At 43.0% G+C, this 20,718-nt stretch overlaps 1 protein-coding gene across 1 annotated transcript in view; it reads right to left on the bottom strand.

The window, feature by feature from the left end:
• Positions 1–20,718, bottom strand: part of ATP8A1 (ATPase phospholipid transporting 8A1) — a 240,371-nt gene that overhangs the window by 15,894 nt on the left and 203,759 nt on the right. Inside the window, exons 32-33 of the mRNA XM_070451955.1 lie at positions 20,588–20,644; positions 19,601–19,708 (exon numbers count right to left, since the gene is read on the bottom strand). Of these exons, the coding sequence (XP_070308056.1) occupies positions 19,601–19,708; positions 20,588–20,644 (165 nt within the window). The remainder of the gene's footprint in view (positions 1–19,600; positions 19,709–20,587; positions 20,645–20,718) is intronic.

Genomic DNA, 20,718 nt, shown 5'->3' with positions numbered 1-20,718 from the left:
ACACTTTCAGCCAAGCACTTCTTAAGTCTGCCCCCCCCCTTTACCCTATAAATGTCGAATAGCATGCTGATTCTTTGCTAAAGTACAGATGCCGTAAGAACGCCCCGTGGGGAGTGCTGAAGCTACATCCGCAGACCCGACTGCAGCAGGGCTGGCGAGAAACAGCCCTGGAAGCGGTCCTGGCTCTGTCTGTCCCGGCTCTCAGGGCCAGAGGAAGTCACTTCTGGGTTTTTGCTTCCTCAGCGGTAGAGTGGATTATAAGAATTAAACCAATAATGTTTACACAGTGGCTGCTCTCATTACTAACACTGATTATTGACAAACGTTCCTTTCTTCATTTTAATTTTCAAATTCCTCTAAGCTCTCTAGTCTCATGTTCCTTTTAGTGATCTCTCCCATGAGCTTCAAGGCAGGAAAATTTTTATCACAACATCAAATTAAATGCAAGTTTATAAATGTCATAGTTTGCATTACATTAACATCTACTCCTCTCCAGACTGAAGTTGGCCAAGTAACTGAATCTGAATAAACTGCCATTCATCTCAATTTGCTAATTTAATAAATGGAGATAAATGTTTTTTATTTCATAACAATTATTAAAGATTGTATGGGCACTACATATTAATTTGGAAGGGAAAATTATTCAGAGAATAGTGCTGTAAAACTTGGTTAGCTTTCTGGGAGGGGGAAGGGTGTAAGATAAATTAACATATTAATAAATACCAGAGGGGTTAAGAGTTAATGTTAACAACAACCAAAAAACAAGAAGTGATTACTAAGTGTCTAGGTAAAACTTTATAAAAGGATTTTCTAAGCCTTAAAATGGTGAAAAAAAACTATAGAAACCACTATAATATTGTAAAGTAATTAGCCTCCAATTAAAAAAAAAAGAAACCTGATCAAAAAAGAAAAAAAACCCCCAAAAAACAACTATAGAAAGAAATGCTTTAAAGAACTGATCCATGAAAATGTAGAAGCACCACAGGCTAAAAAATAACCTAACTAAAAAATAAACGATACATAAGAACTTGGAAAATGGCTGCTAGAAGTATATGAAATTCTGCATTAATATCTGATTATAAAAATAGACCACTGATTTTCATGACAGTAGCTAAGATCCCAATAGACAGGCAAAGGATCTGAGAAGGTATTCACAAAAGCAGCAGCAAGGAATCAATAGCATGGGAAATGCTGGGCCTCTCTACAGTTGCAGAAACATTACCAAATCAGATCAGATTTAAACAATTCACAGTCACCCCTGGGGGAGTGGGAGGGTATGCTGACACAGGTATTGGGTAGTAATTTACACTTCCTTAAGCAATGTGCTCACTTTGGGAAAGGCAACTGACATGTGCATCAAGAACACAAACATTCATTCCTGTTAATTTGATAATTCAATTTCTGAAACTATGTGTTGAAATTTGGTATAGTCTTTGGGTAGAGGTTAGTATCCTATGAAGCTGTTTGTGGTCACTAATCCTGAAAGCACTTCCTCCAAAACCTTGTCATGGCCCAAACAAACCACAGCAGCCTCCCATCCTGGTGAGTCACGGAGAAGAGTAGCTTATTTAAGTCTTTGAGAAATCATCATAAAGAACCTACTAAATAGTTTTTTAAGCCAAGGTTTCCAAGATGTATTTATTGACCATGGAATACTTTTCCCCATATATTGCTTACTGGTATCCCAAGGAACTAATTTTGGGGACTGCAAATATTCACTGTGAGTTTATTAAAAACAGTCAAACACCAGTGAAAACTCATAGGAAAAACTACATGGACATTCCACAAGAGGTGGTGACCAAAACCATTCCCAAGAGAAAGAAATGCAAGCAGGCGAAGTGGCTGTCTGAGGAAGCGGTTGTCTTACAAACAGCTGAGAAAAGGAGTGAAAGCAAAGGAGAAAGGGAAAGATATGCCCATCTGAAAGCAGAGTTCCAGAGAACAGCAAGGAGAGGTAAGAAAGCCTCCATAAGCGAACAATGCAAAGACGTAGAGGAAAACACCAGAATGGGAAAGACCAGAGATCTCTTTAAGAAAACCTGAGACACCAAGGGAGCATTTCACGTGAAGGTGGGCTCAATAAAGGACCAAAAACAGCACAGACACAGCAGAAGTAGAGGAGACTAAGAGGGGTCGGCAAGAACACACAGAAGAACTGTGCAAAAAAAGTCTAACAACCCCGATAACCACGATGGTGCGATCACTCACCTAGAGCCAGACACCCTGCAGTGTGAAGTCAAGCGGGCCTTAGGAAGCATCACTACAAACAAAGCTAGTGGAAGTGATGGAATTCCGGCTGAGCTATTTAAAATCCCTACAAGATGATGCTGTGAAAGTGCTGCACTCAATATGCCAGCAAATGTGGAAAACTCAGCAGTGGCCACAGGACTGGAAAAGGTCAGTTTTCATTTTAAGTCCAAAGAAAGGCAATGCCAAAGAATGTTCCAATTACTGTACAGTTGCACTCATTTCACAAGATAGCAAAATTATGCCAAAATCCTTAAAGCGAGGTTTCAGCAGTATGTGAACTGAGAGCTTCCAGACGTACAAGCTAGATTTAGAAAAGGCAGAGGAACCAGATATCAAACTGCCAACATTTGCTACATCATAGATAAAGCAAGTGAATTCCAAAAAAAATCTACTTCTGCTTCACTGACTACACTAAAACCTTTGACTGTATGGATCACAAAAACTGTGGAATATTCTTAAAGAGATGGGAATTCCAGACCACCTTATCTACCTCCTGAGAAATCTGTATGCAGGTCAAGAAGAAACAGTAAGAACTGGACATGGAACAACAGACTGGTTCCAAATCAGGAAAAGAGTAAGTCAAGGCTGTATGTTGTCACCCTGCTTATTTAACTTTTATGCAGAGTATATCATGCGAAATGCCGGGCTTGATGAAGCACAAGCTGGAATCAAGATTCCTGGGAGAAATATCAACAACCTCAGGTATGCACATGATACCACTTTAACGGCAGAGTGAAGAGGAACCAAAGAGCCTCTTGACGAAGGTGAAAGAGAGTGAAAAAGCTGGCTTGAAGCTCAACACTAAAAAAACTAAGATCATGGCATCTGATCCCATCAGTTCATGGCAAATAGATGGGGGAAATGTGGAAACAGCGTTGGATTTGATTTGATTTGATTTGATTTGATGGAGCCCAGACTCTTGGGCTCTAAAATCACTGCAGATGGTGACTGCAGTCATGAAATTAAAAGACACTTGCTCCTTGGAAGCAAAGTGATGACAAATCTAGACAGTGTACTAAAAAGCAGAGTCACAGTGATGGTTTTTCCAGTGGTCATGTATGGATGTGAGAGCTGGACCATAAAGACGGCTGAGTGCTGAACAACTGGTGCTTCTGAACTGTGGTGCTGGAGAAGACTCTTGAGAGTCCCTTGGACTGCAAGGAGATCAAATCAGTCAGTCCTAAAGGAAATCAACCCTAAATAGTCATTGGAAAGACTGATGCTGAAGCTGAAGCTCCAATACTTTGGGCACTTGCTGTGAAGAGCTAACTCATTGGAGAAGACGCTGATGCTGGGAAAGATTGAGGGCAAGAGGAGAAAGGGGTGACACAGGATAAGATATTGAGTTGGATGGCATCACTGACTCAATAGACATGAGTTTCAGCAAACTCAGGGAGATAGTGAAGGACAGGGAAGCCTAGTTCATGGGGTCGCAAAGAGTCGGACATGACTTTGCGATTGAACAACAACAATAACGAGATAATATTGTCCAAGCTAGTAAAGATGCTGTCCACAGAACGTAATCATTAGGAAGCTGATTGTTTGGATGATCCCTGAATAAATGGAGAGGTGGATTATCTTGGCATTCTCTCAGGGAGTCTTCTGTTATCACATATACACCCTTTCTGGGAAGGTTGACGGTTTCTATTATCCACAAGGGGATCAGTCACGGTCCCTCCCTGTGGCTCACATCTCTTGCTTCTGCTTCAAACACAGATTATCCAGTTCTGAACTTGAACGTTACATGCGGTGCTTTATTCTCTAAGTCGTGTCTGACTCATGTGATCCCATGGACTGGGACCCTTCAGGCTCCTCTGCCCATGGGATTTTCCAGGCAAGAATCCTGGAGTGGTTTGCCATTTCCTTCTCCGGAGGATCTCCCTGAGATTGAACTGAGATCAACCACAGGGACTGACTGTGGTCTCCTGCACTGCAGGCAGACTCTTTACTGACTGAGCTTCAAACTTAGCACATCCCCAGCAGACACCGCCTTCCTCCCAGACCCGCTCTTCCCCTGTGCAATCTCTTGGGAGAACAGCTTCACTGCATGAGACAGAAACCTGGGCTGTATTCATGGACTGTCTCTCGGTGCCACAACTACCACACAGCCTGGTTCTCCTGTGTTTCAGCGTCTTTGGACCTGCCTACTTCCTTCTCACCTGCTGCCATTATTCCAGTCCCCACCTGGCCTGCCCTCCTCACAGACTCAGGGGTGGACCTGTTGACTCCAGTCCTGCCCTGCTCCCAGTCAATCCCCACACTGCAGCAAAGGGAGGTTCCACCGTGTAAGTCAGATTTGAGCAGTTCTTGGATGAAACCCTTTCAGTGGCTTCACACCACCCCCAGGATGGCATACAAAATTCCATAGTATGATTTCACGACCTTTCGTATTTGACTTCTGATTACTTCCCCCACATCATCTCTCAAGACAGCCCTCGTCTCTAGCTGCAGAACGTGTTTCAGATCCTGGAAGCTGCCCAGGCTGATTCTTGTCCTGAAGCCCCTGAGTCTATGATTCCTGTTGGCTTTTCACCTTTCACACTGGAGGTCACGTCTATCCTTAGATTTGGGTTAGCTGACTCGACCTTGTGCTTCCAGTTTGGGTAACTATTCCCAAACGGGTAACTGTCATCCATTTTCTAATTGCAGACTACGATCCCTGTAAGAAGAGGAAATACATCTTGATGAATGCTTACAACCCAAGCACTTAACCACCAATCAGGTGTTAATAAATAATTGCTGAATAAGTAAGTCCTTATAACTTAGTGTTTAGAGTGATTAAAAGCCAAAAAACATCAGAGCTTTGGGACTATACTCCTGAGAAGTTGCTTGGTTTTCTTGTGTTCTGATAAGGAGCTATTCTGGGAGCAATCATAATGAGATATTTCTGTGATTTGGGGAGAGAGGGGCAGGGCTTGATCCAGCTCCCTACCCATCTTTTCCCAGTGGAAGTCCCCTTCCTCCCTTGTTCTGCTTTCACTCTCTGACCTCATCAGTGTCTCCTCCTCCTGCCTGTGATTCTCTTCATCCAGGGAGCCGTAGGTCCTGCCCACCCGACTCTGGTCTTTGCTCAGAGGTCATCTTCAGAGCTCTCCCATGGCCACTCCACATAGAACAGCACCCCACCCCCTCTGCAGTGCCTTCTATCCTCTTTCCTGCTCTGGGGTTCCCCACAGCACTTACCGTCCGTGTGCTGTAGAATATACCGTGAGTTCACTACATACAAACGAGCTCTGTTCTGAGAGCACATCTGTAAGCCCAAGTTGCTCCTAAGTCCAATGAAACTAGCCTAGCTACTTAACCAACCCAATCAGCTATATAGTAGTGTGCTAGGATAGGTTCACAATCCTTTGAGAACTCCCAAAGCTTGTATGACATACAGCTCATACCTCCTATCATGTGCTTCTTAGGATCTGGTCGAGTGTGGCTTCTGATCCAAGAGTTTAATTGTTTTTCTGGCTACAGCTTCTCTGAAACAGTTGGGTAGAACAAGGCTTCAGAGATGGTCTGCACTGTGATGTGGTTTTGTGAGCCTCAAAGCCCACAACCTCCCCTGTTCTCTTTTCAGAGCCATTTATCCAGTTAATAGATAATTAAACTCCTCTTATCTCCTCCTATATCTCAGTCCACCCTTCCAATCTCCTCTGGAAGCATCTTCTTCATGAAATCATTTTCATTAAAAGAAAAAAAAAAATCAGTGCTCAACTTCAGGTTTGCCTTTATTGCTTCTTTCCATACAAACCTTCTAGGTCTTTCCCACCAAGCTGTGGCTCTTCCCTTCCTATTGCTCTTCAGGGTTTTGCCTCTGCTGTGTGAGCTGAATGTTTCTTTGGAAAAGGCAGGTTTCTGCTGCTGGGTTTTACTTTCAGTCCCATTGCATTTAGCCCACCTGCACGGGTACCTTCTCCTTGAGCTCCCTTTCTTAGGGCATGAGAGGAGCTGATTCATGGAACCTGAGATGCAGTGATATCCTTTAGAATCTTGAATGCTAAAAACCACACAGAAGAACTATACAAAAAAGATCTTAATGATCTAGATAACCACGATGGTGTGATCACTCACCTAGAGCCAGACATTCTGGAATGAGAAGTCAAGTGGACCTTAGACAGCATCACTACAAACAAAGCTAGTGGAAGTGATGGAATTCCAGCTGAGTTATTTCAAGTCCTAAAAGATGATGGTGTGAAAGTGCTGCACTCAATATGCCAGCAAATGTGGAAAACTCAGCAGTGGCCACAGGACTGGAAAAGGTCAGTTTTCATTCCAATGCCAAAGAAAGGCAATGCCAAAGAATGCTCAAACTACCACACAATTGCACTCATCTCACACGCTAGTAAAGTAATGCTTAAAATTCTTCAAGCCGGGCTTCAACAGTACATGAACCGGGAACTTCCTGGTGTTCAAGTTGGATTTAGACAAGGTAGAGGAACCAGAGATCAAATTGCCAACATCGGTTGGATCATCGAAAAAGCAAGAGAGTTCCAGAAAAACATCTACTTCTGCTTTATTGACTACACTATAGCCTTTGACTGTGTGGATCACAACAAATCATGGAAAATTCTTCAAGAGATGGGAATACCAGACCACCTGACCTGCTTCCTGAGAAACCTGTATGCAGGTCAAGAAGCAACAGACATGGAACATGGACATGGAACAACAGACGGGTTCCAAATCAGGAAAGGAGTACGTCAAGGCTGTATGTTGTCACCCTGCTTATTTAACTTTTATGCAGAGTATATCATGTGAAATGCCAGGCTTGATGAAGCACAAGCTGGAATCAAGATTGCCGGAGAAATATCAATAACCTCAGATATGCAGATGACACCACCCTCATGACAGAAAGCGAAGAAGAACTAAGGAGCCACTTGATGAAAGTGAAAGAGGAGAGTGAAAAAGTTGGCTTAAAACTTAACATTCAGAAAACTAAGATCATGGCATCTGGTCCCATCACTTCACGGCAAATAGATGGGGAAACAATGGAAACAGTGACAGACTTTTTTTGACTCCAAAATCACTGCAGATGGTGACTACAGCCATGAAATTAAAAGACTCCTTGGAAGAAAAGCTATGACCAACCTAGACAGTATATTAAAAAGCAGAGATTACTTTGCCAACAAAAGTCCATCTAGTCAAAGCTATGGTTTTTCCAGTGGTCATGTATGGATGTGAGAATTGGACTATAAAGAAAGTTGAGCACCAAAGAATTGATGCTTTTGAATGTGGTGTTGGAGAAGACTCTTGAGAGTCCCTTGGACTGCAAGGAGATCCAACCAGTCCATCCTCAAGGAGATCAGTCATGAATATTCATTGAAAGGACTGATGCTGAAGCTGAAACTCTAATACTTTGGCCACCTAATGTGAAGAGCTGACTCACTGGAAAAGATCCTGATGCTGGGAAAGATTGAAGGCAGGAGGAGAAGGGGACAACAGAGGATGAGATGGTTGGATGGCATCATCAACTCGATGGACATGCGTTTGAGCAAGCTCTGAGAGCTGGTGATGGACAGGGAAGCCTGGCATGCTATAGTCCAAGGGGTCACAAAGAGTTGGACATGACTGAGTGACCGAACTGGACATCTATATTTTTATGGCAAAATATCAACGTCATGTACATGGAATGCTTTTACTGCATCAAAATTGTGCCTTCTCCTGGCAACTCTGCCCTTGATGTGTGAAAACCTGATATTAACTCTTCAAAATAAAATCTGCTTTCAGGTAATACTGTGTCACTTGAATTTAAACTTGCAAAGGTTTCGTAAGTGTCTTTGAGTCCAAGGCCCGGGGAACACCATGGTGTGACAGAGGTCTCCATGTTGTGGGAGCCTATCTCTGAAACTGCACCCTTTCTGTCTGAATCTGGTGTGGTACCTGGGCACGGGGTTGAACTCAGAGGCACATAACAAGTGTCAATGGGTCAACACTAAATGGTGAATTCATCACTCTGCACTTTAATCAGAGACACATTTCAAGCTCATGTGGACTCTGGCTTGAAGAGATGAACTCCCATGGAAGGTTTTCAGTGGCTGCTCATATTGGGTAGTGAGGCTTGAACTTCCCTCTGATAAAACCTGAAGACAGAGGAATGCACATGCCAAGTTCTATGTTCCAGGGGTTATCATTGAGATAGGTCTTTGATGTCTTAATTTAGCACAACAGCATTCTTACAAAATTTCAATTGTGTGATATATATTCATGCCAAAATACACAATTTTTTAATCACTCACTAGCTTATCACTAGCATTTATATACCATGTCCTTTGTACTCTGTGGCCTCAGGTACTTTCTGGAATACTATGAATTTCATAAAGAAAATCAATCTGCCATGGTTTAAGGGAGTGATGTAAATGATAATTGGGTAATTTTCTGTGACCTAGTCTTTGCTAAACTTTCCAGTTCTAGCTCCAACCATCTCATCCCTTAGTACCTCCAATCTCCCTCTTTGCTTGGGATGCTCTCTGCTTCCAAGGGCTTCCTTGCTTGCTCAGGTGCTACAGAATCTGCCTGCAGTACAGGAGACCTGGGTTTGATCCCTGGGTCGGGAAGATCCCCTGGAGAAGGGAATGGCTACCCACTCTGGTATTCTTGCCTGGAGAATTCCATAGACAGAAGAGCTTGGGGGGCTATAGTCCATGGGGTCACAGAGTTGGACATGACTAACATACACACTGCTTCCAAAGTCCTTCCTCTTGCCTTCCTGAACAGTGTGGGGAACAGTAGTTCCAAGAAACCGTTCTAAACTCTCCAAACTATAGTATGCAGAGTGGCCTCTCCTGGGCCAGCCCTGTGCATCCTGATCACAATAACTAGTGTCTTACATTCCAACGTTCTGTTGATCTGTTGGTTTACTCACAACTCAGGCTCCACAGGAGGACTCTATTTTGTCAGCTTTTGATCCACTGACACCAGTATAGGTCCTGATGCAGAGGCGCTCCATGAATCTCAGTTGCACTGAGCTGAATTGGGCTCTTATACGGGATGAATTACTTTCTCCATAAAAATAGACAGGGCAGAACACCCAGAAAATAACTAAGGAGAAGGGTGTTTCGGATAAACCTCAATATGTTTGCAATTATTACCAGAAGCTCTTGATTACTCTGAGACAAAGAAAGGGCTTCACTTGGATCATCCCAAACAAACAAAAATTTGAGAAAATATGCAAATTGTTCCAAGCAAAGAAAATCTGAGAAAACATGCAAATGAGATGCCTGTTCACAGCGTTCCTGGGCTCCTTCCCCCTGGGACATTCCTGGGTGGTGGTGGGGAACTGGGGGAGGCAGGATCACCCAGTGGGACTCAATCAATATTCAATCCACTGAATAACGCGAGACAACCTTTGTGTCTCCACTCTCTGGAAACAAATGATTAAAAAAGATTATCAGAGGAAAAGAAGGAAGAGTGACTTGGGACCTAGATCACTCAGAAGCTAAAAGTTGACCATGTATTAATGCACTGTGCTTGGGCTTCGTCGCTGAGTCGTGTCTGACTCTGCTACCCATGGGCTGTAGCCTGCCAGGGTCCTCTGTCCATGGGGTTCTCCAGGCAAGAACACTGGAGTGGGTTGCCACGTCCTCCTCCAGGGGATTTTCCAAGCCCAGGGATCAAACCCAGGTCTCCCACGTTGCAGGGAGATTCTTTACCATCTGAGCCACCAGGACCAATCAATCAGAAGCCAACTTGATTTTTTTAAAGTAAAATTTGTCTATGTATCAATATATACTGAAATATGGACATGCAAAATAGTCTTTTTAAGAAGAAATGAAGAGCATTAGAAACTGTACAGCTCTGAAACTTTTCTAGGGGCGTAGTTTCCAGAACAGTAAAAGTAATTAAGAACAGAATTTGTTTTGCTTTATTTTAATCTTCTTCACTGTGCTATTTAAAAAACTTAAAAGCCCCAGAAAAATGAGGACAAAATTAGTAACAAAATTTTCTCTTTGCTATGAGAAATACAATTTTAAAATGTTCTGCTGCTACTGGAGAAGTTATATTAAGATAAGGTACCTAAACTCAATGGTCAATTTGTTTACTTGTTATATCATTCTTACAAGTTTTTATAATCCTGTGATGGCTCTATATTTTATCTGCTTAAAAGCCATCTTAAAAAAAAAAAAAGGTAAAAAACCAATACCACGAGATAGGTACTATTTTATTCCCATTTTAAAGATGAAAAAATAAAGGAAAGTTCAAACAAGCAAAAATAAAAAAACAAAAAACCATCTCATAAAGCATCAACTCTTTGATTACTAGTAACTCAACCTGTGAAACATATATGGCCTATATCGCAGATTGCAGGAAATTTTTTCCTTAAAAAATTTATTTTCCTAATTTATTGAGATAAAATTGACATCATTTCAGTTCAGTTCAGTCCCTCAGTTGTATCCGACTCTTTGCGACCCTATGAATCACAGCGCGCCAGGCCTCCCTGTCCATCACCAACTCCCGGAGTCTACTCAAACCCATGTCCATCGAGTTAGTGATGCCATCCAACCATCCCATCCTCTGTCGTCCCCTTCTCCTCTTGCCCCCAGTGCTGAAGCTGAAACTCCAGTACTTTGGCCACCTCATGTGAAAAGTTGACTCACTGGAAAAAAACTGACATATTGTAGTTTAAGGAGTACAATGTGTTGATTTGATATATTTATATATTGCAAAATCACCACCATCTAACTAACATCTCCATTCATCTTCTAATTACCATCTGTTTTACGAAATTATATTTTAAAAATTCAAAACTTCAAAAAAGATTTACCTATGGAAAGACATAAACTGACATATGGCTTATGTAGAAAAATTGCTGACTATCATGGCACAGACTTCTAGTTGCCTCCTAATATATGTCTGCTCACTTTCTTAGATGCAATCACTTGAATCTTGAATCACCTTTTCTTCCAGCTCAGACTATATTCCTCTGGCTGTCTTATTGTAGCTAAGTATGACCATGTGACTAGCTTTGGTTAATGAGAGCTAAGTAGAAATATGGTGGGCAATGTCTAGGAAAGAACTTCAAAGAGAAAGGGTTAATTTTTTCATGTTGGCTGGAATGTTGATAAAATGGCTAGAGCTTAAGCAGCCATTTTGGACTATGAGGAAGTACACTAAGGTTCGCTACGCAGCAAGATAGAAGAAGTCTGGTCTTTGATGACTGTGTAGCTGCCACACCAGTTCTGAACTATCTGACTCCACTGGACTTTTTTTTCATATGAGAGAGAAATGTTTCTATCTTGTTTAACCCAGTTACTTTTTTTAACATCAAAAATATGCCATAAAATAGCTTGCTTTGCATGATAGACACTAGGGGGGCTGAGTGATAATTTGGAACCAGCCAGCTTTTGAAGTCATTGACAATCTTTCTTACCCTATCACAGAATGCAAGAGTTGTGTCCAATTATGAGCTCTACTGAAGCAGATGGCACAGTGACATTCATGGTTTCTTCTATGAGCATTTCTGCTTGTTCCCTGGAATGCAACTCAAAAGCAAGCTGTACTGGACTTACGAGCTACAGTGCTAAGCTAGGAGTGCTGATCTGCTTTCTGCCCATCTCAATGGCTCCATTTCACAGTGCTCCTTCCTGCTTTTTTTTAAACTCCAGAGACATTGACTTTTTGGTCTTTGAAGACACTAACTTCATTCCTGCCTCAGAGCCTGGGCATGAGTTGTTCCGTCAGCCCTGGAATGCTCTTCTTCACTTGAAGGTATCTGGATCATTTAAACTTCAGCTTAATTGTCCCTTCTTCCAAAGGGCCTTCTTGGAGCAGCCATTACAATCTTGTCCCTTATCATATCACCCTGTGTTCTTCCTATCACCTTGTGAAATCATCTGTAGTCATTCAACATTTAGCCATTTGTTAACTGATTTAGTGACTTTCCCCCTCTTACTCCCTGGTCCCCTCAACCTGAACACTCATGGGGATCTTGCCTAATTAATCCATTATGCAGACACCATGCTTAGAACCAACTACATACTTGGTGCATAATTATGGAATGAAGGAATGAAAGAATGAACTGACTCTAGAAAACAAACAGCCCAAGTTCTGCCATACTAAGAGCAGCTTTGTTCCGCTCTCCACGCCTTGCTCATGATCGTGGCACTTGGGGTGCGCTGCCTCACCCCTCACATTTATGACACCCTCACCCCGTCATTAAAAACAACACCCGCACCCCGTCATTAAAAGACACCCTAAGGGCCTTGACCAGTTCTGTTCGCCTCTGCGACCTCCACTGCTCAACACCGAGTAACACACACCCTGGTGCTCCATGCACGCGCGCTCCGCGTTGTGGGAGAAGGCGCTGCGCCTGCAAAGAGCAATGCCAGCTCTCACAGGGACTCGAGAGAGAACTCTGCCCATGTCCTGAGTTGCCATCAGTCACACGGACGTCTCCGCTTCTCAGCATTTCTTCAAGACTTCTCTTCACAAAATGGGCTTGGAAGTGGCCATGTGGCCAGCTTCTTTAAGATCTGTGACAGCCTGCCCGTCTCACTCACCGTCAGGGCTCCGAGGGCTGTGGCCGATGGCATGTTTTATTGGATGGGGCCCCAACCGCTGGCTGACTGAAGGCCATCTGACAGAGTTTACAGCAGCTTTCTCCCCGGGCTACTTGACTAAACCCAGCAATCTCGGATGAAACTCCTTCATATCAAAACACTGCCCCACCCTATCCACCCAGGGCAGTCTTATGACCTATAAATTATTACATGCGAGCTAGGTAATTAAAAGCCGAGAGATGAATAAGGACTATTTGAAACCAGGAAATTCCTCGTATGTAAAGTAATTCATTATGTTGGTAAAATGGGCAACAGCACTATTCAGGAAAATCATATCACTAATGTGGTTTATTAATACCTTTCCTACAGGGGTGACAGTAAAGTGTTCAACAAAGATTTGTATTGTTTTTCAGAGAGATTTTGCAAACCTCAATCAAGAGATCTGAAATTCTGTAAAACACATGCTCATTCCTTAACTTCAATTTCCTTCAGTAGTTTTATAGATCCCTCAGGCCAGGGAGAGCAGAACCAGATGGCGCTCGGAAGACTTCCCAGTGTGTGTCTGCGCGGCCGCGATGCACTGGAAAGTTCTGCCACTACTGACCTTCTGGTATTCATCGGGATATGAAATGATCCTTGATGGGACTTGCTTTTTATTTTGTAATCTGGTGTACTAATCAGAGTGCCTAAAACATTTCCTTCTGAAACTTCAAGAAATACTCAGTAACATCATTGAGACAAGTCAGAAAAAGCAGGCCAGCATATGTTTATATAACATAGCACTTCTCCCCAGGGTCTACCTTGCCCCATAAATTGTTGTACTGGTGTGAAAAAATACAAGTCAGGTCTGAAAAAAAAAAAGTCCTCCCCTTAAATCACAACCATATTTGTGAGAGGAGGGGAAGACAGTGACATATTTAAAGTCACAGTCAAGCCTGTCATGCTATTTTCTCTTTATTTTCCTTTTCTAAATAATTTCTTATTGTCTCATTCTCCACCTTTGCGGAATCCACTCTCCCCCTACTGTGATGTCGTAATTCCTTCTTAATAGCTAAATATTTCAATATTTGTGGTACTGGAATGCTTTTTAATCATTATCATTTGAATCTTATTGTGGGCAGAGATGTAGAATTACTGTAGTGGAAACAAAACTATGGGAAGGAATGTTTCCCAAACAGCAACACCCTGCCCACCAACTAAGAACAGTCCTCTCTGGCCCTGGCTGAGGTCTGCCCTACAGGCTCAGATATCTAGGGGATGGTTTCTGGTAATTTCAGGCGTGTAGAATGTGTTGAAGGAAGGAGGAAGGTAACGATGCCTGATTAGCGATACAGGCAGCTGAGCACAGCTGAAGATGGAAATACTATGTGCAGGTAATGGATGGCTTAGTTGCCCAACCAGATGGGAGTAAGTACTTTGATTGGGGACTGACATTAACAGGCATTTATACTAACAGCTGGGAGAAAAGTGCAGAGAAGTGAAAAGGCAAGAGGAAAAATGTAAAAGGGACAGAGAGCACAGTGCATAGTGGTGAAGGGGAAAGGCTGGCTGCGTTCCAAAGGCGGCTCAGAGATAGCTTACACGCTGTGTGACCTTGGGAGAATTATTTAACCACTTTCTGTCAATGAAATGTGTGATCGGAACTGCCTTACAGTGTTGTTAAATTGTCTCCATGTTAAGTCAGTGAAGATACTTACGACAATGACTGATCATCAGTAAGTGAGGTCCTACTATCATCCGAGCGGCAACTGTACATTCTCTGATGACATGGGTTGATAGGGTTTTCAATATATATTTAATGAGTTGGCATTAGACACGCTGATATTGCTAAGATGACATGAGAAGTTGGGATGCAAAGTGAGGCAGTGTCTCTATAAGTGTGTTGAGGGAGTTAGGTGGTGTTGAGAGGGGAGAATTAAAAATCTAGGCACTTTTAAAGAGAGATGGGAATGCTTTTATATCTGACAAACTAAGGGAAATTGATCAGGGCTCTGGGTATCCTGGGAAATAGCAGATACATCAGGAAATCAACAGAATGCAAGGAAAATGGTTGCAAGGAGAAAAGAAAGCATCCCTATCTGAGAGTAAGGAACAGGAATGGGCATTAAAGAGAAGGTATTTAGTTCCTCAGGATGTTAGAGCAACTGAAGGGATTTGAGGAAAACCTGGGATGAATTCTCTGGGTTGACTTGCTATTGCTCTGCTTACTTCCTAGATTTGTGATATGGATTGAAGTGAAACAACGAATGCCTGGGATCAAAACCGGTGCCTGGAGAATAAAATGGGTGAGCAGTGAATGTTAGTTCTCTTCCGTCCCCTTCTTCCTGAACAAGGATTTTCTTTCAACGTATTGAGAGAAACGGCTCTGTCTCCAGATGGCTGAAAAGACAAGTCAGGAACGCAGATTGGAAACAGCTACAAAGTCCTGGTCAGTGTGTGGGTGGGTGTCCAAGCGGAATGTAGGCGCCTGAGGCCCACACCTGTACACCGTCTGATCTGTGCGCCATTAGTTGCCTAACTTGCATGTAACTTGCACCCTGTGTTCCAGGTAACGCTAATTAGAGCAGAATCATCATGTGCCCAAACATGTAAGACGTTTGTCTGAAAACACTGGCGAGAGGTCCGCAGAGCGCCTGGCCCTTCGGGGCGGGGAGGAGCGTCACAGACGCGGATGGCGTGGCCTGCGGAGCGGGCTCGTGGCGGGGCCGCGGTTGGCTAAACGCGGCCAGCATCCTGGTCCGCGGCCGGAGGTCGCTCCCCGGCGGAGCTCTCAGGATGGCAGCGCCACGGTCTTACCTGAGCCGACCTCCGTCTCTCTGCCCCCTCTCCACCAGTTTCTCGTGGGTGTGTTCAAAACAAACGAGCATGGGGAAAAAGCAGTTTTACCTCGCGGTCATTACTGAACACTCACGGGGCTGCAGCATCATCGTGTCAGAGCAAACCCGTGCAGACACGCGGGGCAGTGGGCGCGCGAGCAGGGGCGCAGCGCAGCGGCTGGGATGCAGAGGGGGGACGGGGCAAGGCCGGGATGCGGGGCAAGGCCGGGATGCGGCGGGGGGACGGGGCAAGGCCGGGATGCGGGGGAAGGCCGGGATGCGGCGGGGGGGGGGGGGGGGGGGCGGGGCGGGGGAAGGCCGGGATGCGGCGGGGGGACGGGGCAAGGCCGGGACGCCGCCGTGCCCGCAGCGGAGGGAAGCATGTGGGGGGGCCACTGCCGTCAGGAAATCAGAGAGCAGAGACCTCCTTCTCTACACAGATCCTGGAAATAGCTGCAACGCGGGGAGTGCCCTCAGGCTCCCTCTGAATAAACGTGATCAGAGGAGCAGCCGGGGCAGTGGCTAAGACCACGGGCCGCACCGCCACGTCCGCCCTCTGTCACTTCAGACTGGGGGATCAGATGAGGTCCCTGCTTAGCTTCTCTAGGCCTCTGTTTTCTCGTGCGTAAAACGAGCGTGGTAAGTTTGCTGGGAGGATTTAGTGAGTTGAGGACAAGCCTGTTCTAATGGTCACGACCGACACGATGGTGTCCGCCTCGACTTCGTTTCCTTTCACTCCTCACGTCCAATCTGTCAGCAAATCCTACGGACTCTACTTTCAGATTAGCTTCAGACTCTGACCCCTTTCACCGCGACCGCCCTCCTGGCCCAAACCACCATTACTTTTGGCCTAGGTTCTTGCAGCAGTTTCCTAAGTGGTTCATCACACCGCGGTCACAGTCCTGGTGCTAAAGCACAAGTCAGATCACGACACCCCTCTCTCAAGCCCCTCAAGAGCCTGTGACTGGACCACAAGCGAAAGCCACAAGGTGTGGGGAACAATGGGACTCATGGCTCTGCTTCTCTTGCCTGCTGTGTTCTCTCTATAGCACTTATATCCATCTCTGTTTCACTTATTTTGTCTCCTTCCAGTAGAAACATTGAGAAGGGCATGGATTTTTATTTATTTTATTCACTAATGAATCCACAGTGCTTGACCCACAGTAGAATCTCAACAAATAGCTGCTGAATCGATAGAATAAATGCATATAAAATACTCAAAGCATTCAATATACCTTATGCATTTTTAGCATTATTCTTCCCAGATCTTAGTTGTCTTTTTGAAGAACTTCTCTATTGTGTCAATTCCTTTTAAACCCCACAGTACCTCATCCTCCAAAATACCACCTGAACCAGGATGGGGGGCCTGGGGCTGCTGTTTTTAGTCTGCCTAACCATCTCTATTAATGCTTGACTATGCCGGATGCCCGTGTCATGCCTTTAAGACAACTCAAACATACACACGTATTTAATTATTTACTTTAGGGAGGAACTGCCACCGAATCAGAACAGGAGAGATGTGGGGTCCTGGGGGTAGGTCCTTGGATGAGACACTCACGACCCTGCTGGTGGTGGCGACAGAAGGTTACCTTCATAGCACACCAGGAATCCTGTGGAACAGCGTTATTATATTCTGGAAAATGCCTGGGGTTGTGTTTCATTATATGGGTTACGTAAAACATGTCAAGTCAGGGAACGCTAACATTTGTACTTATCCCTGTGTTATTTATAACACTATATTGCTACTTGTAATATACAAATAAAATATATGTAATACACACTGTAATAGTATATTGCTGTGATAAAAGGATGAACAAGTAAGTTTTACTCAATGTAGTTGGCCAATGATATATGTGTGTGTGTGTGTGTGTGTGTGTGTGTGTGTGTATATATATATATATATACATACACACAAGTATAACTCCTGGCACATAAATGAATTTTTCACATATATGCATTTCACTACATTCTTGGTTGAAGTATAGAATTTTAAGATTAAAAATGCGAATCTAAGGGTAGTTATTTCTGTCTGAAATTAACTGGATTGTAATAGCATTAGTGACTATGCACAATAAAAATATTCAAAAGTAGAGTATTGCTATAACATTTTGGGTCCTAAAACCCTTGTGCCCAGGAAACCGTGAACGCAGACCTTCTCTCCCAGAGACTGTGGGTGGTGGTCTTGTCATCTTCCTTTTTTGGAGTCGCCGTGAAGCTCATTTACACATATAGGCACACCAAGACACTCTTCAAGCACCAAGTACTACATAATTTTAAAGTATCACTCTTTTCTTTAAATACATTAAACAAATTTACATCTTGGACAAGTTAGCCAAGCCAACAGCTGAATTAATCCATTCTTTCTATTTTCCATGGGGCATTAGCTATTTAAACATTATTTTCAAAGTATTAGTAGCAGTAAAACAAGAAAAAGAAGCCCTGTTAGCACTTCCCACTGTATATGAAGTGAACAGAAATGTGATGGGGTACTGACATTCATTTCACTTTGAATTAAACACAGCATCACCGCAAATCTCAAGAGAAGATATTAAGTTTTGTGTTTGGTAATACCAGGAATTCTACAGGCAAGGGCAGAATTATATTTGGTTGGCTAAAAGCCAGTCAAACTTCACACTTGTCCTAGAAGTAGGTGGTCAAAAACTCTGTTCTTGTCTTCAAAGCGATTGGCTACAGCTGCTCAAACTATCTCGATTTCAAAATCTTTTGTGTCATTCATTTTGAAAATAAAACATTCAGACATGAGGTAAAATGAGGTCTAATGAAAAAGGTATTAAGTTAGAATCGACCTTGGGGAAAAGCAGGCCCAATCAGACAGTGTACATCAAATAAAAACAGAGTAGGATTGGAATTTCCAGGTGGCATAAGTGGACACATGCAATCTGATTTTATTCCTTCAAGAAAAAGGAGGCAGATCAAGGGAAGGAGACATATTCACAGCTTTCTCTCTGTTCTCCTTAAAATACATGCTGTAAATTTTCTTGAGTTCACAGTGCATGTTTCAGAAGGAGTCTTCCCTTTGGTGGAAGGAAGTACATACTCCTCAATATGTCTGGCTTTGCTGTAATAGTATATAATGCCTCCTTCTAATAAATTTAGCCACAAATTTTTTTTAATGTGCCTGCATTCTACTAATTTATAAAAAGCAGGATGCTGTCAGATAAAATTTCATGAAAATGATCTATAAACCAGACTGTCAAAAGTGAAAGGTACTCAGGCAGTACTTAGGGAAACAAATAATGGAAACCCCTGGAAAGGTTTCCTGTGACTGCGGGAAAACAATGTGCTGTAACGGGGCTCACGTTACCTCGATTTGCAAGTTACTGTGAGGTCACAGGAAATCCTGAAATGTTTTCCACATTTTCTTTTATACATTTTATGTCAAATTTCCTGCAATTGAAATAATACACTCTCCTACTGCTGGAATCCCTTCTGCACGAAAGGAGATCTTATGACACTCCCCCACGAACACCTCATAACTCAGTTCCTACCAGTGTAACGAGAAAGTGACAGATGGAATTGAAAGTGGACCGTGATAAGGCTAAAATGTCAGATGGCCTAACTCTTTCAAAATGAAAACCAAACTGATGTCATTAAGACAACTCTAAAAGTGCATTTAATACCAGACAGTAGCCTTTTTCTTTAGAATGAAAGATAACAAAAGAAATGACAGACTGTCCCAAGACATAAACTCACCATTTCCCCAAATCTCTTATTCAAAAAGCATGTGTGGATTGATGGTCTAATTTTAAAATGGCATCTTCTGTATGGATGGTCTTAACAGGATTCAAGCTCCTGACAACCATATTTTATTATCCCAGCAATGCTTATGAAAGGGTAAGTCAGATTTAAGTAAAACGCCCAAGTTTAAAATATTCTCTCAACTTTTATCACTCACAACTGTGGAGTTTAAAAATAGCTTTTTAAATTGGTGAATACTGTTTTAATATAAACCCAAGCTAAGCAATTCAGGCTCATGAATGAATGCCCATTTTTATGGCTTGCCAGATTATCTGTTATAGGATACATTACCTCTCCTGACATATCAGGGGCCATCGGAACGGCAGGCCACAGAGATGAGTAGATTCCAAAAAACACCACCCAGAGAGCGATGCTGCCCCAGATGGCTATGTGGCTGAACTGTGGAGGGAGGGAATCTGTGTCAGAGACTCGCAGGTGGAAGGAGGATTCACACACCGATGAAGATGTCACACAGTCCCTGATTTACTTTTTTACTGTATCCATAAGTGTTATCTATGGCAATTATTAACTAAATATTTGCGCATTTTAACTGGCTCTTGCATGAAACACATCTCTTCTATGATGATATCATACCTGTGGTATGTTCCTTTCCCACCTCCTTTGGTGGGTCTCACCTTTCACTCTCACCAGTTTTCTCTGCTACCAGCTTTAAGTCTCCCTAGTTTTTGTCTGTAGGCTCTGACTGAAAGATGCTGAGACACTTGTGTGAATACTAATCTCTGTGCTAAGGACTGTCAAATCCAAATTTCTTGTGCCCACCTTTCCCTCGAACATCTAACTTTCCTTCTGCTTACTGTGTTTCTTTACCTGGACGTGAATATACTTCAACACTAATGTATCTAAAATGGAGCTTCTTTTATTCAGGCTGGAGATCTGCAAATGTCTGAGGACAAATAATATTAAGTGGTCTTCAGAATCATTTATAATGGGTTTTCTGCAGTCTTGTGACATACCCTACCATGAAAAGATTCCTAGTCAATAGGTTTGAAGGCCTCCCACTTTCAGGCATATTTACAATGTACAACCATATATTAAGGGCTCTGAGAATTCTTATGATACACACACTTATTTAAGTTTTTACTTAATGTTTCCAAACCAGAGTCCCCCGTTTTCCTCCCTCCAGTCCTGAACCCTTATAGAACCACCTGTGGAACTAGCGTAAAGGGACACTTAAAGTTATAACAAAAAACAACGAACATTAATGATAATGTGCAAATAAATGTGATATTCCTTGGTTGTAACTAAAGATCCTCTTACCCAGGTCCAATATGATGTCTCCAATCCAGCTTTCAAGCACACAGTTATCACCACAAACTAGAACAGAAGGGAAATGTTATTTTACTTCACAAATATGACAGTTCATAAAACAGGCTGGTAGATTACTCACA

Source organism: Odocoileus virginianus, chromosome 21 (assembly GCF_023699985.2).
Source record: "Odocoileus virginianus isolate 20LAN1187 ecotype Illinois chromosome 21, Ovbor_1.2, whole genome shotgun sequence".
NCBI classification, from domain to species: domain Eukaryota; kingdom Metazoa; phylum Chordata; class Mammalia; order Artiodactyla; family Cervidae; genus Odocoileus; species Odocoileus virginianus.
Note: the sequence above shows the minus strand (reverse complement) of the source record. Positions and strands in the feature narration are given on the sequence as shown.